This window comes from Pongo pygmaeus, chromosome 5, assembly GCF_028885625.2.
Source record: "Pongo pygmaeus isolate AG05252 chromosome 5, NHGRI_mPonPyg2-v2.0_pri, whole genome shotgun sequence".
NCBI lineage: Eukaryota > Metazoa > Chordata > Mammalia > Primates > Hominidae > Pongo > Pongo pygmaeus.
Window position 1 is genome coordinate 167163215 of NC_072378.2, and position 19747 is coordinate 167182961.

The following is a 19747-nucleotide window of genomic DNA, read 5'->3' on the forward strand; positions in this document are numbered from 1 at the left end:
ATACCCAGAAGTTCCATTCTGGGCTACATGATAACGTTTAATTTTTTTGAAGAACTGTTAAAGCAGGAAAACTTGTATGCATCCTAGGATTACATACTTCAGTAGAGGGCAATCCTCTGATATAGTTACAGTTGAATAACAAAGGAAGCCACATCGGTGCTCATGGATTACTGCAGATGATTGGATTTAGCGTTAAATATCGAGTCGGGAGAGCTTGGCTCAATTTCCTTAGAGATGAGAGCAAGGAGCCTGTCCTTTCCTCTCTGTATCGCTGCTACCATGTGTGAGCCTGCACCATGGAGGGGACCAGCCAGCACATGCTGAATGAAGGTGGTGCTCACAGTGCAAGCCTCACTTCCTAATCCGTCAGCGGGGTGACCTTCAGAAGTCACTTACACACATGGAGCCTGTGCTTTCTGAATCTGTGAAACATGGTTAATAGATTATACCCGCCTACTTCGTATGGTGGATGAGAGTGAAAGTAAAAAAAAGTTGGTAAAAGTGCTTTGTAAATGGCAAAGGAATATCACAACCTAGGGCATTCTATAATCAATAAAGTCAATATTGTGGGAGACCAGAATATGCCACCCCAAAATATGCTGCATAGGCATGAGGGGCGCTGAGCTGAAGATACATAAGCAGCAGCAGATGCAGGAGAGCTCTGTGTCCTCCATTTGTCTAAAATCAGGACACGGATTAAGACAAAAGGTACCTACCCCCCACCAGAGAGGACAAAGGCTTCCCCTAGGGACAGCTTTGGACCCATGTGGTCCCACATGGGACCAGCCTCCATTGGCCAGCCCTGCGCCTCCCCAAGCTGCAGCCTCTGGAGATCCTAACCCTCTTCCTTTGTCTTGCCAGGTATCTAAAAATTCTCTGTTCTTTGTTGAAGATGCCATGTAGGCTGGATTCAAAGCCACCTCTGCCAGAAAGACTCATTCCCTGGGCATCTCGCATGCATAAGTGAGAAGATGTGTGTTAATAAACTTCTTTTTCTCTTGTTAATCTGTCTTTTGTTCCAGGGGTCTGGTCCAACTAAGATCTTATGAGGGATGAGGAAAACATGATTTTCCTCCCCTGTAATATTATCAATATTAATATTGATTAAGTAAGGCATGAACAGAGGCTTATAACCTGGTTACTTTTTTTTTTTTTAATTTTTATTTTTTGAGATGGAGTCCTGCTCTTTCAACCAGGCTGGAGTGCAGTGGCACGATCTCGGCTCACTGCAACCTCCGCCTCCCGGGTTCAAGCAATTCTCCTGCCTCAGCCTCCCGAGTAGCTGGGACTATGGGCACACACCACCACACCTGGCTAATTTTTGTATTTTTAGTACAGACAGGGTTTCACCATATTGGCTAGGCTGGTCTCCAACTCCTGACCTCAGGTGATCCACCTGCCTCAGCCTCCCAAAGTGCTGGGATTACAGGCGTGAGCCACCGCACCCAGCCAAACTTGGTTATTTTTAAAGGGGCCACAGGTTGCTCAAGTGTCCGGATGACCCCTGCATAACCTAAAACAGCCTCTCAGTCCAGCCCCTGGCTGCACGTCCGTTCATGTCACAGCACGCAGAAGCATCTTTGCCATGGACCAGTGGCCCTGGGTGACCTCTTAAACAACTCCAAGACCCACCACGAGATGCCAGGTGCCTCAGGCCCGGCTGCTCGCTTGACTCCCCTCGCATCAGAGCAGCTCTGGTCCAGTTCCATCAAGAACCCGCGGGATCCACACAGACTCTGAAGTCCGCCTTCCTTCCCAGTTCCCTCCTCCCCTGTCCCATCAGCAACATCAGCCACAGCCCTTCCCTTCCTCTCTTTACCACTGGCTCAGGTTCAGTGGCTTTTCTCAAAGGCAAGAAATTGGGCTTAGATTTATAAACACATCCTTGACTTCAGAACCTAATGGAACTTGTTCCCGGGAGACGTGAAAAGAGAGAAGTTCACCAGGTGCCTTGCTAGCGGCTCTGAGCGGGGCTGGGAGCAGACACAGACACTGAACAACGTGAGCTTTCAATGGCAAATCAACCCGGAGCCCTGCAGTTCTCAATCTGACAGCTGCTGACTTGCTGCTGTCGGGGAACCAATCTGGAGTGAGAATTGGGGTGCAGAGGAAATCTGTAAACTTAGTTGCTCCCTGCGCTGTGACGGATCCATTTCCCATCCTAGGTGAACCGCAGCTCTGCATCCTGGTTGTATAAGGAGACTACTGCATCATCTCTCTAACTTGGAAGAAATATGCAGATTTCATCCAAATTGTCTACAGAAGACAATTTTACATAAAAATGTTACTGCTGAAAAGTTTTTTCAAATGGGAAAATGAGAATGATAAGAACAACTATGTTTAAGCAAGATTGGCCCCTGGCTCAAGAGACCGAAGGTTCTCATTTCTGTTTCCCAACACCACTGCTGACGCGGCTCAAGCCGCCTCTGACGTCCCCGCTGTCCAGTGGCTCTGCAGTGGGAAGGGGCAGAGCCTCTCTTTGCAGATAGAGGGACCTGGGTCTGCAGTCGGGGAATGCTCACCTCCGGGGCCACGAAATTGGCTGTGTAGCAGGGCGTCATGAGCAGCCCGTTCCCCGCGCGCAGCTGCTTGGCAAAGCCGAAGTCGCAGACTCGGATGGATTCTGGGCTCCCCGACTCATCCCTGTACAGGATGTTACTCGGCTTCAGGTCTCGATGAACAACCTGCAAGACAGAAGGCATGGTGCCTACTTGGGGGCCGAGGACTGAGCAGGAGAGGGAGGGCAGGTGCATTTGGAGGGGAGGGTGCATTTGGGAACTGTCTTCCCAGCAGGTCCTGCAAGCAGGCAACAGGCCAGCAGTGTCAACAGCTGCAGTCTTCTCCAGAGGGCCCCCTACCTTTTCCCGTTCTCCTGTGGTGGTCACTCACATCTGAGCCCCTGGTGTCACCTGCTTTTACAGTGAATGAATATTTGAGTAAATAAGTGAGCACCTCTCCAAGATGAGGCCGCAGCTTACTGGAGCTGTCACATAAAAGGAAATGTGGTGAGCTCTGGTGATAGGAATGAAAAGCATTTTAAAGATGATATTCATTCAATAACTACTCCCTGTGTGCCCACCCCCATGCACTGTCAGGTGTTGGAGCAGCACCAGCGAGCGGCACAGATCAGGCACCTGCTGTCTCGGGCACACCAACTCGTGGGGGAGACGGACCGGGGCCACGCGATCATGCAGTCACTCTGTAATCATGCTCTGAGGCCTCCCATGGAGGACTGCGCCGGCTGCAATGATGGTGGGGCCAGCACACCTCAAAGCAAAGCAGCTATTTAGGGCACAAAGCAATGTGTTCTGAGGGGACAGAGGGCCATTGTGAGGACATGTGGCGTGCCTTTGTACAGCTTGGATCCTGAACATCTCAATTGTCCTAATAAAATCCAGTGGGATGATGTAGAAGGGAATTAAAGGGACACACTCCAGCAGTCAGGCCTGGTTTACAGAGGTCCTGAGGGCAAGGAAATCAAAGACTGTGGCTTTACTTCCCTTATCTCCCCTCATTAAATACGAGCAGATCTGCAGAAAACATCATCCAAAGGGCTTCCCCTGAGTTTGACTGTACTGGGAAAACCTGGAAGTGCTTAATGCTCAAGACCACTGGGTGACCAAACAGAAAAGACCCAGTGTGTGGTCCTGGAAGAATATTCCCGTTTGGAGATGACTGCATTCTGAAGGCTCAGGACTATGCACACAGCTGGCTAAGACCGTATTTCCTGCTTCAGGAGAAACACTGGGAAGAGATGGCGCACAGAGGAAACGTGTGATACGGTGCAGCCGCCTCCCTGTGAGGCCAGGGCTGGGACCAAGAGCACTGCCTGGAACCAGAGAGCCAGGGTCCAACCCCACTGGCCACCTACTCATGTGTGACCTTGAGCAAGATACTCAAACTCCTGTGCCCCTCGCCTGCACAGTGGGTGTGATCTAGGGTTAGGGAGTCAGTGAATGAAGAGCTTGAAGTGCAGCCTGGATCACGGTGAGGCCCATGTGAACCTCAGGCATCACCGTCATCCCTGCCTCAGCGTCCCTGCGCTCCGGTTAATGAATTCTTTACCCATTGCAAGTAACGAAAATTCTCAATTTCTTTTGATTAAGGCCAAAGTATTTTTTTGGCTAAAGTTGGTAAAAATGATTTTAGACCCTCAAAGGGTAGCAGAGTCAGCCACCCCAAAATATGCTGCTTTGGCGTAAGGATTATTTTGAGCTGAAAACAACTGAAAAGATGCAGATATAAGCAAAGCTCTCTGCCCTCCCCTTCTTTACCTAAAAGGAGGATATAAATGGGTAAAGGTGTCCCTCCTGTCCTCTCTGCCTGGAAGGACAGAAGGGAAACTCTAGACCCTTACAGCCTGGAGAAGCCTCCAGAATAATCTCTATAACAAATGTTCCTAACTAGCCCTCATCTTCTGTTAGTTTCCCATAGACTTAGCTTCCCACAGTTTGCTGCCCTAGAAACACAGTCCTTTTTCTTTGTCTTCTTTAAAAATTATTACTCTTTTTAAAATTTAAAAAATTTTAAAATTTGAGATAGAGTTTTGCTCTATCGTCCAGGCTGAAGTGCAGTGGTGTGATCTTGGCTCATTGCAACCTCTGCCTCCCAGGTTCAAGCGATTCTCATGCCTCCGCCTCCTGAGTAGCTGGGATTACAGGTGCCTGCCACCACACCTGGCTAATTTTTGTATTTTCAGTAGAGACAGGGTTTTGCCATGTTGGCCAGGCTGGTCTCGAATTCCTGACCTCAGGTGATCCACCTGCCTCAGCCTCCCAAAATGCTGGGATTACAGGTGTGAGCCACTGCAACTGGCAAATTTATTGTTCTTTTGTTAAAATGCTATATAAGCTCAAGTTCTAACAGCTCCTTGGAGTTATTCATGGCTGGGTGCTCCCATGTGTATGTGAGATGCACGTTAATAAACTTCTGTTTTTCTCTTGTTAACCTGTCTTTGGCCAGTCTTGTTTATAGGGCCTCCACCGAAGAACTAAGATGGGCAGAGGGAAAAAAGAATTTTTCTTTTCTTTTTTTTTTGAGATGGAGTCTCGTCCTGTCACGCAGGCTGGAGTGCAATGGTGCTATCTCAGCTCACTGCAAGCTCCACCTCCTGGGTTGAAATGATTCTCCTGCCTCAGCCTCCTGAGTAGCTAGGATTACAGGTGTGTGCCATCATGCCCAGCTAATTTTTTTTGTTGTTGTAGTTATTTTTAGTAGAGATGGGGTTTCACCATGTTGGCTAGGCTGGTCTCGAACTCCTGACCTTGTGATCCGCCCGCCTTGGCCTCTCAAAGTGCTGGGATTACAGGCATGAGCCACCGCGCCCAGCCGGGAAAAGAGAATTTTTCTTCCCTTGCACTGTCACTGAGCCTCCAGACGCAAGAGGGACGACGGTGGCACGGAAGGAATTCCAGGACAATCTGCGTTCTCAGCTCTTGAACCCATAAACCCTTGTGGTTTTGGTTCCTGCCCTGAAGCTCCCTCCTCCCCGACGGCTTCCCCAGGCATGGCTCCTACCCCCTGGGAATGGAGGTAGTCCATGGTCTTGGTGATGGTGCACAGGACGTCACTGGCCTCGCGCTCCGAGAAGTATCTCTGCCGGAGGATGCGGTCCAGGAGCTCCCCACCGCGCATCAGCTCCATTACCAGGTACACGAACTTGCCATCGTCATAGACCTGCGGAGTGGAGAAGGGGCGCACAGGGGCCTCAGGGACGCGCACATCACCGTGGCTGGTTGCTGTGAAAGAGCAATTACTCCAGAGGGGACAGGAGAGGGAAGTCAGAGGGGAGAGGCTGGGACCACAGGATCCTATGGGAGTGCAAACAAGGCTTCTGCAGGGAAGAAGCAAACGGCCATTCCTGTCATACCACATGTGCTCTTTTTAGGAAAAAAATGGCTTTAATAATCCGCTGCTAAGCAGAGACTGAGTAAGGACATACGAGATGGGCGTGTCCTTAGCTGAGATAAATGGCTTCATGACTCTGCCAGGAGATATTTGTTATTTGTTTATTTATTATTATTATTATTTTTTGAGATGGAGTCTCGCTCTGTTACCCAGGCTGAAGTGCAATGGCGCCATCTCAGCTCACTGCAACCTCCAGCTCCTGGGTTCAAGCGATTCTCCTGCCTCAGCCTCCCGAGTAGCTGGGATTATAGGTGCACGTCACCATGCCCAGCTAATTTTTGTATTTTTAATAGAGACAGGGTTTCACCATGTTGGCCAAGCTGGACTCAAACTCCTGACCTCAAGTGATCTGCCTGCCTCGGCCTCCCAAAGTGCTGGGATTACAGGCGTGAGCCACAGTGCCTGGCCTGCCACGAAGCTAAGAAATGCAAATGTTGGCAAACCACCTTGCAACAGCAGGGCCTCAGGGCAGTGCTTTTCAAACTGTAACGTGCATCCAATCCAATCTTGGGGATCTTGCTAAAATGCATGTTCTGGTCCTGCAGCCTGTGGTGGGGCCTGGCCCTCCGCATTTCTAACCAGCTTCCCATGATGTCTGTGCTGCTACCGCACGGACAGCACTGGGTGGCCAGGCGCTGGGAGCGCAGAGAGGCTAGGCAGAGTCCAGGGCGAAGTTACGTATCAGAGCCGTGCTGTTGCTTCAGAGGAGCAATAGAAAAAGATAGTTTTATCCATACTGGCTTTTATCTCATGAACTAAATAAAAACAATATGCTCTGACTATTCTTTTTATTTTTTGATTTTTTGAGATGGAGTCTCTCTCAGTTGCCCAGGCTGGAGTGCAATGGTGTAATCTCGGTTCAGTGCAACCTCTACCTCCCAGGTTCAAGCAATTCTCCTGCCTCAGCCTCCCAAGTAGCTGGGATTACAGGCGTGTGCCACCACACCCGGCTAATTTTGTATTTTTAGTAGAGATGGGGTTTCACCATGTTGACCAGAGCTGGTCTCAAAGTGATCTGCCTTCAGGAGACGTCAAGTTATCTGCCTGCCTACGCCTCCCAAAGTGCTGGGATTACAGGTGTGAGCCACCGCACCTGGCCTGTTCTGGCTATTCTTATGCCAGGCTTGCATGTTAAGACCGTTTGCACGCAGCAATCACTATGCATGAGGGAAACTGAGGTAGCCCAATATCCTGTGACTCTAGGTTCATAATGTTAGAATCAGTTTGGAGTTGGAGCATGAGGAGGAAAATTGTCTCCTCTCTGTGCTCCCAGATCCCAAACCCTGCACCCCATGGGCCTCTATGAGAGACTCCACCTGTGGACTGTAATTCACACAAGCCCTCTCTTCCTGTTTTACTCGCTCCCTCCATGCCTGGGCGGTGGCTGTCAAAAAGACTTGAGTACACAGTCCAGCAAGTCAGCTCCAAGTGACTGAGATATGTGGGTGGTGGAAACCAGCTGAGACAGGCATGAGATGTGAGAAAGCTTGCTCTGAGTGAATGGGAGCTTTTTTGTGCCAGTTGAAACAGAAGGAAGTGGAGATGCTGCTGCACGGGGACCACTCACATCCTTGAGGGTGATGATGTTCGGGTGCTGGCCGTACCGCAGGAGGATCTCAATCTCTTCCGAGGGGTCTCTCTTGCTCTTATCGATGATCTGGAACAAACACAGCACATGGCAGTGAGGGGTCTACTTTAGGCTCCTGGGTGGTATCTGCTGGTGGACCATTGAGTTTGGATAAAGTCTGGCCCCAGGTGGCCCAATCACTACAATCTCACACCCGACCAAGGGATAACCTGAGATTGCCTGGAAATTCATGGCAAGTCCTTTCTTTGACAACTAGCGTAAGATTTACATCTAAAAGAGGAGTACAGGCTGGGCAAGGTGGCTCATGCCTATAATCCCAGCACTTTGGGAGGCCGAGGTGGGCAGGTGGCTTGAGGTCAGGAGTTTAAGACCAGCCAGCTTGGCTAACATGACAAAACCTGGTCTCTACTAAAAATACAAATATTAGCCAGACATGGTGGTGTGTGCCTGTAATCCCAGCTACTCAGGAGGCTGAGGCATGAGAATCACTTGAACCTGGGAGGCAGAGGTTGCAGGGAGCTGAGATAATGCCACTGCACTCCAGCCTGGGTGACAGAGCGAGACTCTGTCTCAAAAAAAAAAAAAAAAAAAAAGGAGTACAAGACTTCAGACATGAATTTTAAGGTGTTATAAGGTTGGGTGGAGACATATGTGTAGGGAGCTCATGCAAGTGCCACCAAATAATAGACTGTGTCCCACCCTCACAGTGGGCACCATCCACAACAAGCCTCCAGCCACTGTGCACCTCCTGCGTTGTTCCGGGAATTACAAACCAGCCACAAAATGAGGTGAGGCGCATGGCTCTCACCAAGAGATGCTGGGGATGGTGCGCAGCAGGCCAGACCTGCCTTGTTGTTTAGACATATGCAAGCTCCCCTCCCCCGCCCAGCATCTGTATCCGATGTCTTAGGATAACAGATAAAGTTGCTTCAACCCCATGGAGACATATGGTTTCTGAGGACAGGGTGTTGGGATTTAAGCCTACCTTGGAAACAGGAAGTCACTGTTGGCCCCTGGTGGCTAATTCCTCTGGAGGTGCCTAAGTCCCGCCCTTGCCGCCCCTGCTGTGGGGACAGGACCAGTGGGAGGAGGGCACGCCACTCATGGGAAATTGGCAACATGTATTTTGCAAACACTCAGAGCAGAAGAAAAGCGATTGGAAACACCTTCCTAACCATGATTTGTACTATTCTCACATTAGTTCAACCTAATTTTAAAATAGTCTCTATTTGGAGAATGTGCAGTCATTTTACTACTAGAATATAAGGGTGATTTGCTTTTAAATTCTATCATGTCAAAGTCTCTAGGCAGAGCTTTGCATAAAACTCTATTTCTTTAATTTTTTTTTTTTTTTTAGAGACAGGGTCTCACTCTGTTGCCTAGGTTGGAATACAGTGGTGCAAGCATAGCTCACTGCAATATCAAACCCCTGGGCTCAAGCGATCCTCCTGCCTCAGCCTCCAGAGTAACTAGGACTACAGAGGTGTGTGCCACCCCACTCAGCTAATTTTTAAATTCTTTGTAGAGATGGGGTCTTGCTGTGTTGCCCAGGCTGGTCTTGAACTCCTGGCTTCAAGTGATCCTCCTGCCTCAGCCTCCCAAAGTGCTGAGATTACAGGCATGAGCAACTACACCTGGCTATTTCTTTACTTTAGAGAACTCAACACTTGGGTAGCATTTGACTCACTGCTCGTAATCTGTCCCCTAGGCACCCTTCCTCCACTCCCCGTCACCATTATAAAAAATCACCATAGTGCCAATTCTCACCCCATTATAAAGGATGCTCTGCCACGGCCACCATTCAGCTCTGACTGCATCAGTGGCCCATGATCTGTGAGTCCTAATAGCTTGCGTTGTAAACAGGCAGAAGAGTTAGGGTCCCTTTCTGGACACAAAATTTCTCTCCTTCTGCTGCATTGAATTCTACTGAAGTTTTAGCTAGGACACTAGGACTATTTCTATTGCCAACATAAATGCATCATTCTCAAGTACAGACTTTTAAAACAATCATTCAAGGAGGGGTGGGGGACGTTCCCTAACGTGCCACAGCCTAAGCAGGTCCTGGGAGGCTGATCCTGCACTGCTTGTAGGGAAGCTGGCTGTCAGGTACCCAAACTCCTCTGCTCCCGGCTGCCTGTGGGTATCCCGTCTATCGGGGCCAGGATCCTGTCTTTGCAATTGGAGAAGGTTAAAATACATTTATAAATTTATAAAAATATTCAGTAGAAGATTTTTTTGCAAATATGATTTCATGATAAAGGGATGTGTTCTTAGCATGAATCTGTTTTATCACTCTCACAATGGAACAAGATGCAGAGTAAACAAGAAAGTGGAAGCTTTTTCTCCACCGCCAGGGACCGTCTTCAAGATACAAGGAGTAAAAAAGGCCGACGCGAGCAGGTGCATCCTACGCCATCCCTTGTTTTAAAAATGGAGAGAAGAATGCAGATAGACACATCCATTTCCTTGTGGGTGCATAAAATAACCCTGGAAGGAAGGAGGAAACATTTAATTGCCTTGCCTTCCTGTGAGGAGGGGAACAGGGTGCCTGGGGGGCCATGGGTGGGAGGGAGACCTTGCTGTATCCACATGAATTTTTAAAAATTTTGAACCACAAGAATATATTGTCTATTCAAAATATGAAATAAAGAATTCCAAAATTTCAGCTTACTATTTTGTAAGCTGAAATTGGAGGACAATGTGACTATTATTTTAAAGAATCTGGGACTACAGATGGCTGCCCTATCAACCCTAGTATCTATTTTATTTCTATGTGTTCTTTTGTTGTGAGTCTTCAGAAAAATTCTGACTTACAATGATAAGTATTTGTAAACTGTTTTCAAAGACAGATTACCTTAAACTCTTGCTTCCTTTAAAAACTATCTTAAATTGTAATAAAAGCTAGCATGTATGTGCACATGTGAGGTACAACGGATTTCAACCCATCGGAGCCAGTGTCCTGGTCATTTGCTAGAATCTGATACACATTTGAGCATGCATGTTGACTTCTATTACATTTTAAACATACTAGTTACGCCTTTCAAAATCATTTAATTGCTTGGTGGAACCCCCAAAGCACCTCTGTCAACAACCAAACACCACACACCAGCTGTTCTCTGAGGTGGCATTTGGGGAAATGGAGGAAAATGAAAGAAGCTCCCAGGCCCAGGTCCTGTGGGGGCAGGAGCTTATCTGGAGGAGACTCCAAGGGGCCCACGAGTGCTGCTGTTTCTCACCGCAGGGTAGAGCCAGCGGTCTTTCAGCAAACATCTGGTTTGCTCCCGAGGGGAAGTCATGTTTGCTGTCTCAGGCGAGAACACTGCTGTGGGTGTGGGTGGCTTGGCCTGTGGCCATGTCACTTGCTGGTACCTGAACGTGGGTGTCTGCAGGCTCAGCTCCCATGGAGGGCTGGAAAGGGGAGGAAGGCATTGCTCCCGGGGAGGCCACGTGCCGCGTGGTTGGCGGCCCAGCCGCTGAGCCAGTCTGACCCCCAGCTGAGACCTAGCCTCCCTGTCCACTCCCTGTGGGGTTGCAGGAGCTCCCTGCGCCTCTCTGCACCTAGCTTTCTTCATCTGTAAAAACTAGAAAACACCAGGCACTCCTCTGGCTCACTGTTAAGATTCAACAAATTAATATGAATCGATCCCTTCATACTCTCCCTGGTACACAGAAAGCACTTGGTACAAGTGAGTTATTCCTATTACAGAGATAAAATAGAATTACCCTGACGCCGCCAGGCAAGGGACCAAGCAGCTGTGACCTGCCACATTTACAGCCCTGAAATGCCGCTTTCGGTCCTGTCTCTGAATCCTCACTGCGAGTCAGTGCCATGAAGCAGTGTGATGTTCAAAACTAATGTCAGCAGTAGAGCGTGTTTCAGTCACAGCCCCAGGAAAAAAAAATCAGATGTCACACCAACTGGGTCAACCCAGAGGGCTTAATTAAAGGATCGTTTGCAAAAGAGTAGAGTGGCTGGAGGGTCAGTGGCCGGCCAGCAAGGCACAATGTAATGCCTTGGGGGTAGTCCTGGCTCTCAATGCCAAAGAGCTGCGCAGGGTGAGTCACGGGACCAGAAGGGGCTGCGTGGGGTGGGGAGGGTGAGTCACGGGACCAGAAGGGGCTGCGTGGGGTGGGAAGGTGCGCCCTGACAGGGGCTGTGGGCAGAAAGGCCTCGGCCCGACACTTCTCTCCCCACCCTTGCCCTGTGGTGTCTGTCATCTCGCACTAGCAGAACTGCCCGGAAACCAGAGGCATGGAAGCGGTCCCTAACAGCCTCCTGGCCTCCTAGCCTCTGAGGCACAGGGCAGCGAGGAGGGTGGGTTTGCATGGGAAATGGCGCTCCCCGTCCTGGAAGGGAAGTCCCACAGACCAGGGTCTCCTGCCTCAGCCTCCCGAGTAGCTGGGATTATAGGGCACATCCTGGAAGGGAGTCATGGTGAGAATAGGTTCTCACATGGCCCTCCTGGGCTCCTGCCTTCCCCTGACCTGGGAGAATTATTCCAAATCAAGCCTGTGCAGACAAGGCTCTGATACGAAGTGGCAAGGCAGTTCTGACCCAGCGTTTCCGTCCCGGGTGTTGTCAGAAAGTGCTGGCTGCTTTTCCCTGTAACTCTTTTTCCGAAAAAAATTTTTCTTTTGCTTTTGTTTTTATTTTTGCATGGAGGGTGAGCTATTTGAGAAAGGTAAGGCTGGAGAGTGCTAACCCAGGAGTGGGCAGTGAGGTGTGGCTACAGTCCTGGAGTACATGACCTGGATCTGCTGCGGGCAGCCGGGGTTTGGACGCACTGTTTAGGAGCACCAGGGAGTGGGCCCCAAGTGCCTGCCAGCGCACTTGTTCTCTATGGGGTGGGTTTCTTGGGGTTGACCGTGTTGGTCTCACTCTTATTAGAGCAAGCTCTGGTGGATGGTGTTCCTCATTCTGAGAATAATATTGTTTTATAATTTTTATTATGCAACAAAACAGGGAGGCCTTCTCAGCAAGCGTGGTGATGAACAAGGCCTCCCCTCCAGGCTGATGCTCAAATAATACTGACATGCTACGGAGTAGGAGTGGTGTGGTGGGGCGGGGGACAAGCTCACTCAGCTTTTTTTTTCTCATCTGGCAACAGCTGGTTAGAAAGGCCTCCTACAACCTCCAGAAAAGGACATTCTCCAGGGGTTGGCCACCCACCACAGCCGGTAAATAAGCTTTCCATGGTGTTGCCACCGAGCAGGCTGAATATTTCCACCTTGCTTAGGGATGCTAAGTCAAGGTGTCTGAATCTCCACGAAGCAATTCTGGGTTCAACACGGATGGCACACCCCCATGATCTTCCTTAGCAGGGACACATGTGGCCATGTGCCAAACACTGCCATTCCTGCTGGCTGAAGGCGACAACAGGAGACTTCGCTGCTCTTGATAACACCTTTCCTCCTGCTGGCTGAAGGCGACAACAGGAGACTTCACCGCTCTTGATACACCTTTCCCTCTTCCTCTGGTCTTTGCGTTTCTCTACCTTCCCTGTCTTTCTCGTCTCTCTCCATCAGTGGAGACACCATCTCCTGGGACACTGAGCAACCTGACCAGATGGCTTTGAGGCAGTAACTACGCGGGCGGTGGCGTGAGCTCACAGGCTTGCAGAACACTCAGGCTAGGCAGGCCATTTCCTTTGACTTGCTGAAAGGATCAGTATCATATTTGAAACAAAGGTAGGAGAGCATGTAATCATTTGTAAAATTTAACAGACAACTTCTCCGGTAAAATTAATTTAAACTAATGACAGAGAGAAAGAACTCCTGTTTGATCCTGGTGGAAAAAGTTAAAATTTCCAAGCTCATCAGTTCTTCTAAAAATAAGCTCTATTCATGCCAAGCATCTGTCTTAATTCCGTTTCTTTTTTGGTTGACAAATTACACACACAGTATGAAGATGGGCACAGAAACACCACGTTCTTTTCAACGGTCTCACGTGAGTACAGACTGGAGCCTCCTCAGGAAGGCTGGCCCGCGCTCCAGGCCTGCGTGGTCGCGCCACATCACTACAGTTAACAGCTGGGTGACACATATTCTTCCACAGTTCTAAGGATCTCACTTTATTTCTTATCAGATTCTGTTGCTAAAGCAAACTAAGGTACTTTTAATACCATAACAACAAAAATTTGCTACCGAAAAGGGAGAGTAGCTGCATCTTAACTCATGTGCTTCTTTCTGGGAAAACCCAGCCCCACTGAGCTTGCGCGGTCTTCTCTCCTTCTCCTGCACGAGCTTTCAGACAATCGAAGGGAAATTGACCTGTGGGACTGTCAGTGAACAGGCACGTGTATCGGTACCATGTGTTTGAAGATACAATAGGCCAAGAGAAAGAGCCAAACCAACTGTAAAGCTCATTTAATTTCAGATTCCGGAGTTGCACTCCACTTTTCGGTATAGTTTCTGGTTCTGTCACTGACACAATTCTTAAATGGCTAAGCTGTGAGCTCCCTGCAGCAGGTTTGTGTTCTCACCTTGCCCTGCGTCTGTTGCAGTAAAAGCTTCCAATTAAAAAAAAAAATTCTCAATGAATGAAAAAAGTAACCCGCTTCCTGAACAAGGGGATTGCTGCAGAATGAAATGGATTCCAAAGGCATGAAGTGCTCTGTTGAACAATTATATTATAAACTCCGATTTTAAAAATTCGAATTTGAAGTAAAGTTCCTGACTCATATTTTTTTCTTGTCTTTATTTTTAATTAATTAATTAATTAATTAATTAATTGAGATGGAGTCTTGCTCTGTTGCCCAGGCTGGAGTGCAGCGGCACAATCTTGGCTCACTGCAACTTCTGCCTCCCGGGTTCAGATGATTCTCCTGCCTCAGCCTCCTGAGTAGCTGGGATTACAGGCATGCGCCACCACACCTGGCTAATTTTTGTATTTTTAGTAGAGACGGGGCTTCACCATCTTGGCCAGGCTGGTCTCAAACTCCTGACCTCAGGTGATCCAACCGCCTTGGCCTTTCAATGTGCTGGGATTACAGGCGTGAGCCACTGTGCCCGGCCATATATTTTTCTTTTAATCAACACTTAGCCTTTCACTACCAAATATTTATGCTAAATGAAGATAAGGAGCCTCTTCATTGTCTGCTAAAATTGAGTGAGCTCCTGCCATGTGCCTGACTTTCTTGAGGTGCTGAAACTACAGCAAAAGCAAAGCCTTTGTTGCCCTGGAGTGGATGTCCTCACGGGGCCGTGCACACAGACAGTGAACAACCCATGCAGGGGGAACGTGCCATAGGGAAGATGATGTGGGTGAGGGGGGCTGCTGGCTGCAAAAGATGGAGGCGGGGAACTAAAATCAGGGCATCCTGTGGGCTTCGGGTGCATATTTGTGTTCTCTGGTTGGTCCTGACTTGGAAGCATGGACAGAACTTAGGAAGCTGTCAGTCATTCATCAAGTCCTGGCCATGTGGGGCTGACTGTCACAGAAGTTATAGTTCAGCTTCCTGGGCTGTCACTAGAGATAGCAATCTGGCTTCCTGCAAGCCTGACACAGCTGCTGGCCTCCCGAGCTATGTATTGTAGATAAAGGGGCTGGCTGCAGGTGCGGGTCAGACTTCTGTTGGGCACCCGGCCTGGCCACCATCTGCTGTGTATCCACTCTCAGCCCCCAGAGCCCGCGGAAGGAACCAGCCTTGCGGACACTGGACTTTAGCCCAGTGAGACAGATTTTGGAATTCTGACCCCCAGAGCTGGAAGACAATAAGCTCAGGTTGTTTTAAGCCACTAGATGTGGGGTAATGTGTTGCATTCCTAAACAATAGGAAACTAGCCCGTGTTGAAAGACCGGGGAGAGGTTTGCAGTGGGAGAGTTGAGAACCAAGTTTTGGCTGGTGGGTGGGAGCCTGTGAGATGGGCTCGGGGACACGGCAGTGGGCAGGAGGCACATGCTACATCTTATTGCTGATGACCGTCCTCCGCCGCATGCCTGCTGGGAGGGGCTGAGCATACGAGAAACAAAACCATGAGCCAATCACATTAAGCCTTTCTCGTTTGGAAAAAAAAAAAAAGTGCAGCTCGCTGCCAGCGCTCATTTAATTTTACATAAACACGTTCATTGAGGCTGAAGCAAATCTGATTTTCAATGTGAAAATAAAATTTAAAAACTGTTACTGGAGTTATTTCTAAACAGAACTAATATCAGAATCATCTGAATCATCAGCATTGTCTATTTTGGAAAAATTGGATTCATCAAACGAATCTTTGGCCAACAACTGTTTGAGAACGAAGTTAACATCCCATGTAGGAATGCTACGTTTTCTAGGATTTGACATTATCAGCAATCGATTATGACTATATTTTGTAAATGGAAATGCCACTACTAAAAACAGAATGCTATCGATAGAATGACGTCCTTTGTTTCCAAAGTTGGTATACTAGAGCGGTGCAAAAATAAATAATAAAAGCAAGATATTTCACGGCAAAGTTATCTTAGGGCAAATGCTGCAGCCGCAAGTGCCGCTGGTGAGTATTCTTGGGGAAAACGGGCAAAGGGTTAAATCAGCCAGAAAGGCAGCTTCCCAATGTGTGTTTCGAGGAGATACAAATGCCCAACCAATTCCACTGAGGAGCTCTTTGATTAGAGAACGCCTGTGCAGCGGCACAGGCTGGACAGAGCTATCTGTTCTGGCGGGCGATACAGTCATTTTCCCGTCTTCTTTGAGTCTCTCTCTTCTGGTGGAAGAGAAATTTATGCCACCATTTTCCTCACTCATGCAATCTGTTACCAAAGCTGCCCAGTCTCCTTCCTTGTCCATCTAAATGTTGCTTTCTTTCTTTTCTATTATTTTCTATTTTATTTAACTGCTCCTAGTCCCAGCCTCTGTGCCTGTGAACGCTCCTTTCTCTGTGTTTCCGCTGTGGCTGTGAAGGCATCTACAGCCTCTGTCTGTCTCTGCACCACTGCTGTTCTTGACATGGTTAATGTTGCTCCCCCACGTAGCTCAACTCTCAACTGCTGTTTCTCTTCGCTTCAAATTTGCACGTGATTTCTATAAAAAATGCATTTTGATCCCTAAAGACAGAACTGGCCTTGACCTCTCTCTTTCCAGGTCTGGCCACAGTGGTTTGACTCAGCTGCACAGCCACCTCTGTTCCCCAGGACGGGTGCAGCTAACACCCCACGTGATACTGGGAAGCCCCATGGTGAAGCCATCCACTGCTTTCTCAATGGCTTAGAATTCTTTGCCGGACCTGGCACTGGATCCTCTGGAGTGAACTTGAACACAAGCTCCCCTGAGTCCTCTCCTTCTCCAGCCCTGTGCGGCTCACTGCAATGCCCAGCGTTAGGCCATGGGCTCTTTCAAGATATAGCTTCTGCAACAAGCCCAGGTGCTGCCTTGAGGACGAGCAGGCCATGATCCACAGGAGCCGGGGCTAGTGCTACCAGTGACCTTGGAGCACAGACTGAAAACAAAGGTCTACACGAATGCAGACCATCCTGAATGCTGTGGGGAAGGAAGCTGGAGCAGCTGCCGGGGGCCGGGGCCCTGACTAGGGGCCTCGCAGCTGAGTGCTGGAGGAACCAGGTACGCTGTGCCCTCAGAGGTGAAGTTAGAGGAAGCGGTCCGGCTGCCGCTCAGCACTTACACAGCTGAACCATGGCCCACTTGGTGGCAGCAGGACCTTTCACTGCGGTACACCCAGACTCATAAGACCAGGAGACTCAGGTGCGATTTTACATAGAGCTCCACTTGTACCTGGCACACCTTCCCCTTACAGCCTAGGGACTTTGGCTGTTTATCAAACAATGGATTTTTCTTGCAGGTCCCGTGACTTGAGCTTTCCAGCTATTCTGAAGCCCAGCCTTACTGCCCAGCCCCCTCTGCTCTGAATGCTGTCTCATGCTTTCATGGTTTGGGTACTCTTGAGATGCACAGAGCATCTGGCTGAAACAGAACACTGGGGCTCCCTGCCTTATGATGAGTGGGTCTGCTGGACAGGGATCGAGAGTGTGCGCACTCGGGGTCTGACTGCTTGGACGGGAACCTGCTCTCCCACTGACCGGCTGCGACTTCTCGCATATGTGTTGAACCGTTCTGAGTTTCTGTTCCCTCATGGGGATAATGAAAATAATTACACCGTGGGATGCTGTGAGGATTAAATGACTTCACACATACAGAGCGCTTATAGCAGTGCTTGGCATGTACTGAGTATGAAGTATTTACTCTCGTCATCCTCGTAACTCTCGTCACCATATTCTATCTAATGCCTGCAGCTCCTGGTCTCAGGAACTTCAGTTCTCGGGCAGTTTCCTCTTCATATGTGAACTGACGTAAGTGTTTTGCAAAAGAGCGTCAAGGTGGCAAAACTGGCACTTGAATAATGTAATGTAGTTTTATGCCTATTATGACATCTATAATAAATAAAAACTTGAGTCGTTAGTAGAGATGGCCAAGAGTTCTCTCAAGGTATGTGCATTAAGCTTATGAGAAGGGGAGATACTAGTGACACAAACTAACATTTCTGTAGTGAATTAGCTATGATATGTGTAGACGGTTGACCCTTGAACAACATGGGGGTTAGAGGTACCGATCCCTCAAGAAGTTGAAAATCCACATACAACTTTTGACTTCCCCAAAACCTAACTAATGTCCTACTGTTGACTTAAAGCTTTACCAGTAACATAAACAGTCCATTAACACACATTTTGTATTTGTATAATTATATACTGTATTAAGAATAATTATACAATTATATACTGTATTAAACATACAGTATATAATTCTGTAATAATATGATCTAGAGGAAAGAAAATGTTACTAAGCAAATCATATGGAAGAGAAAATACATTTAGTGTATGGGACTGTATTTATGGATATAGTGAGTTTATGTCATCTGTTCACAAGATGGATCATCTATCTGAAAAGGGGGGCACTCACAGCTGCAGACCTCAACCTGGGGTACGTATCATGCAATTCAACTTTTTTTTTTTTTTTGGTCATGTGATGACTTTTCTCTGCCTCTTGGGAGCACTCACAGCGTCCCTAGTGGCACGGCACTTCTTAGTGGTTCTATGGTGTTATTCAAGGTTTATGGTACTGCACTAAACAGGGTGAAAAATATGTGAGAACCACGAGATACCATTTTTTACTGCTATTCCCAATTCCCTGGAGAGACAGACTCCTCACATGGAGACGATGAGTGTCACAGGATGTTTAAAGCGGATCCTTCCAACACCTGAGCTTACTACAGCAGCAATGGAAGGCTGCTGTGAAATTCTTACAGTAGTGCCATATTTACCACAGTTAATTTGATGCAGCTACGATTTAATGCTGAATCTATGTTTGTTTACATTTATCTCAACTGCAAATGATGCCACGTATGGTCTATGCTTGAGCACACAAATTTTGATACATTTTAAGTTTTTATAATAAATCTGTATATTTTACAGTAGAAAATGATAAAATAGACTAGCATCTATGTATATTTTATGCATCCTGACATACCATTTTCTTAACTTTTTAAATATTTCTAGGCTATGTGGTTTGTCTGTGAGTTTCTTCAAATTGTAACAAATCTCTAAAAAATTTTCCAGTATATTTACTGAAAAAATCTGCATATGTGGATCCTCACAATTCAACCTCGTGTTGTTCAAGGGCCAACTGTATATATTTACATATTCCTACATATTCCCCCACCAATATAATGCCAGGAATCCTTCCATTTATACAAATCAGCACTATCTAGAATATGTACCTAATTATGTTAAGCAACAAAGACCTAAGAATAAAATAAAAACAAATAATTCCCTCTCTCAATTCTTATAAAGTGAATACAGCATCTTTGATGGAATAGGAATATTATTTTTTCTTTCAAATACACCTCTCCCCTTCCTTTTAATCCTCCTGGATCACAATTACCTCCAACACTTAATAGTTACTTCTATTTTAATCTTATTTTAAATGAAGGGTGCCCTAATGTGTGGACAGCAATGCAGCCATCCGTCATGCTATTTTGAAGCCCTATACAACTTCATCGCCCACCACTAGTCTCCCTGGATTGGTTATAAGAACAAAGGCAGACTTTAGTTTTACATTAGATTACTTAGCTGTTTTGTCCCAATAAAATGGCTTGTAGTTATTAGAAAGTAGGGCACATCTGTTCATCTACAATGTGTCTGATAAAAGGAAGAGGAAGCGCTGAGGGAACATAATAGCTTTTCTCATTCAACCATCAGAGCACTGGCTGGGGGCACTGGCAGAACACGCTGCATCAAGTCCAGCCTGAAACAGTGCCGTG

General features: G+C 47.7%; 1 protein-coding gene across 4 annotated transcripts in view; it reads right to left on the bottom strand.

Moving 5' to 3' along the window:
• The window catches only part of RPS6KA2 (ribosomal protein S6 kinase A2), a 444300-nt gene that overhangs the window by 12575 nt on the left and 411978 nt on the right, over window positions 1-19747 (bottom strand). For all 4 annotated transcript variants that reach the window (XM_054491090.2, XM_054491089.2, XM_054491092.2 and 1 more), the window contains 3 exons: window positions 7475-7564; window positions 5518-5676; window positions 2523-2684 (listed from right to left, as the gene is read on the bottom strand). In XM_054491090.2, the coding sequence (XP_054347065.1) occupies window positions 2523-2684; window positions 5518-5676; window positions 7475-7564 (411 nt within the window). The remainder of the gene's footprint in view (window positions 1-2522; window positions 2685-5517; window positions 5677-7474; window positions 7565-19747) is intronic.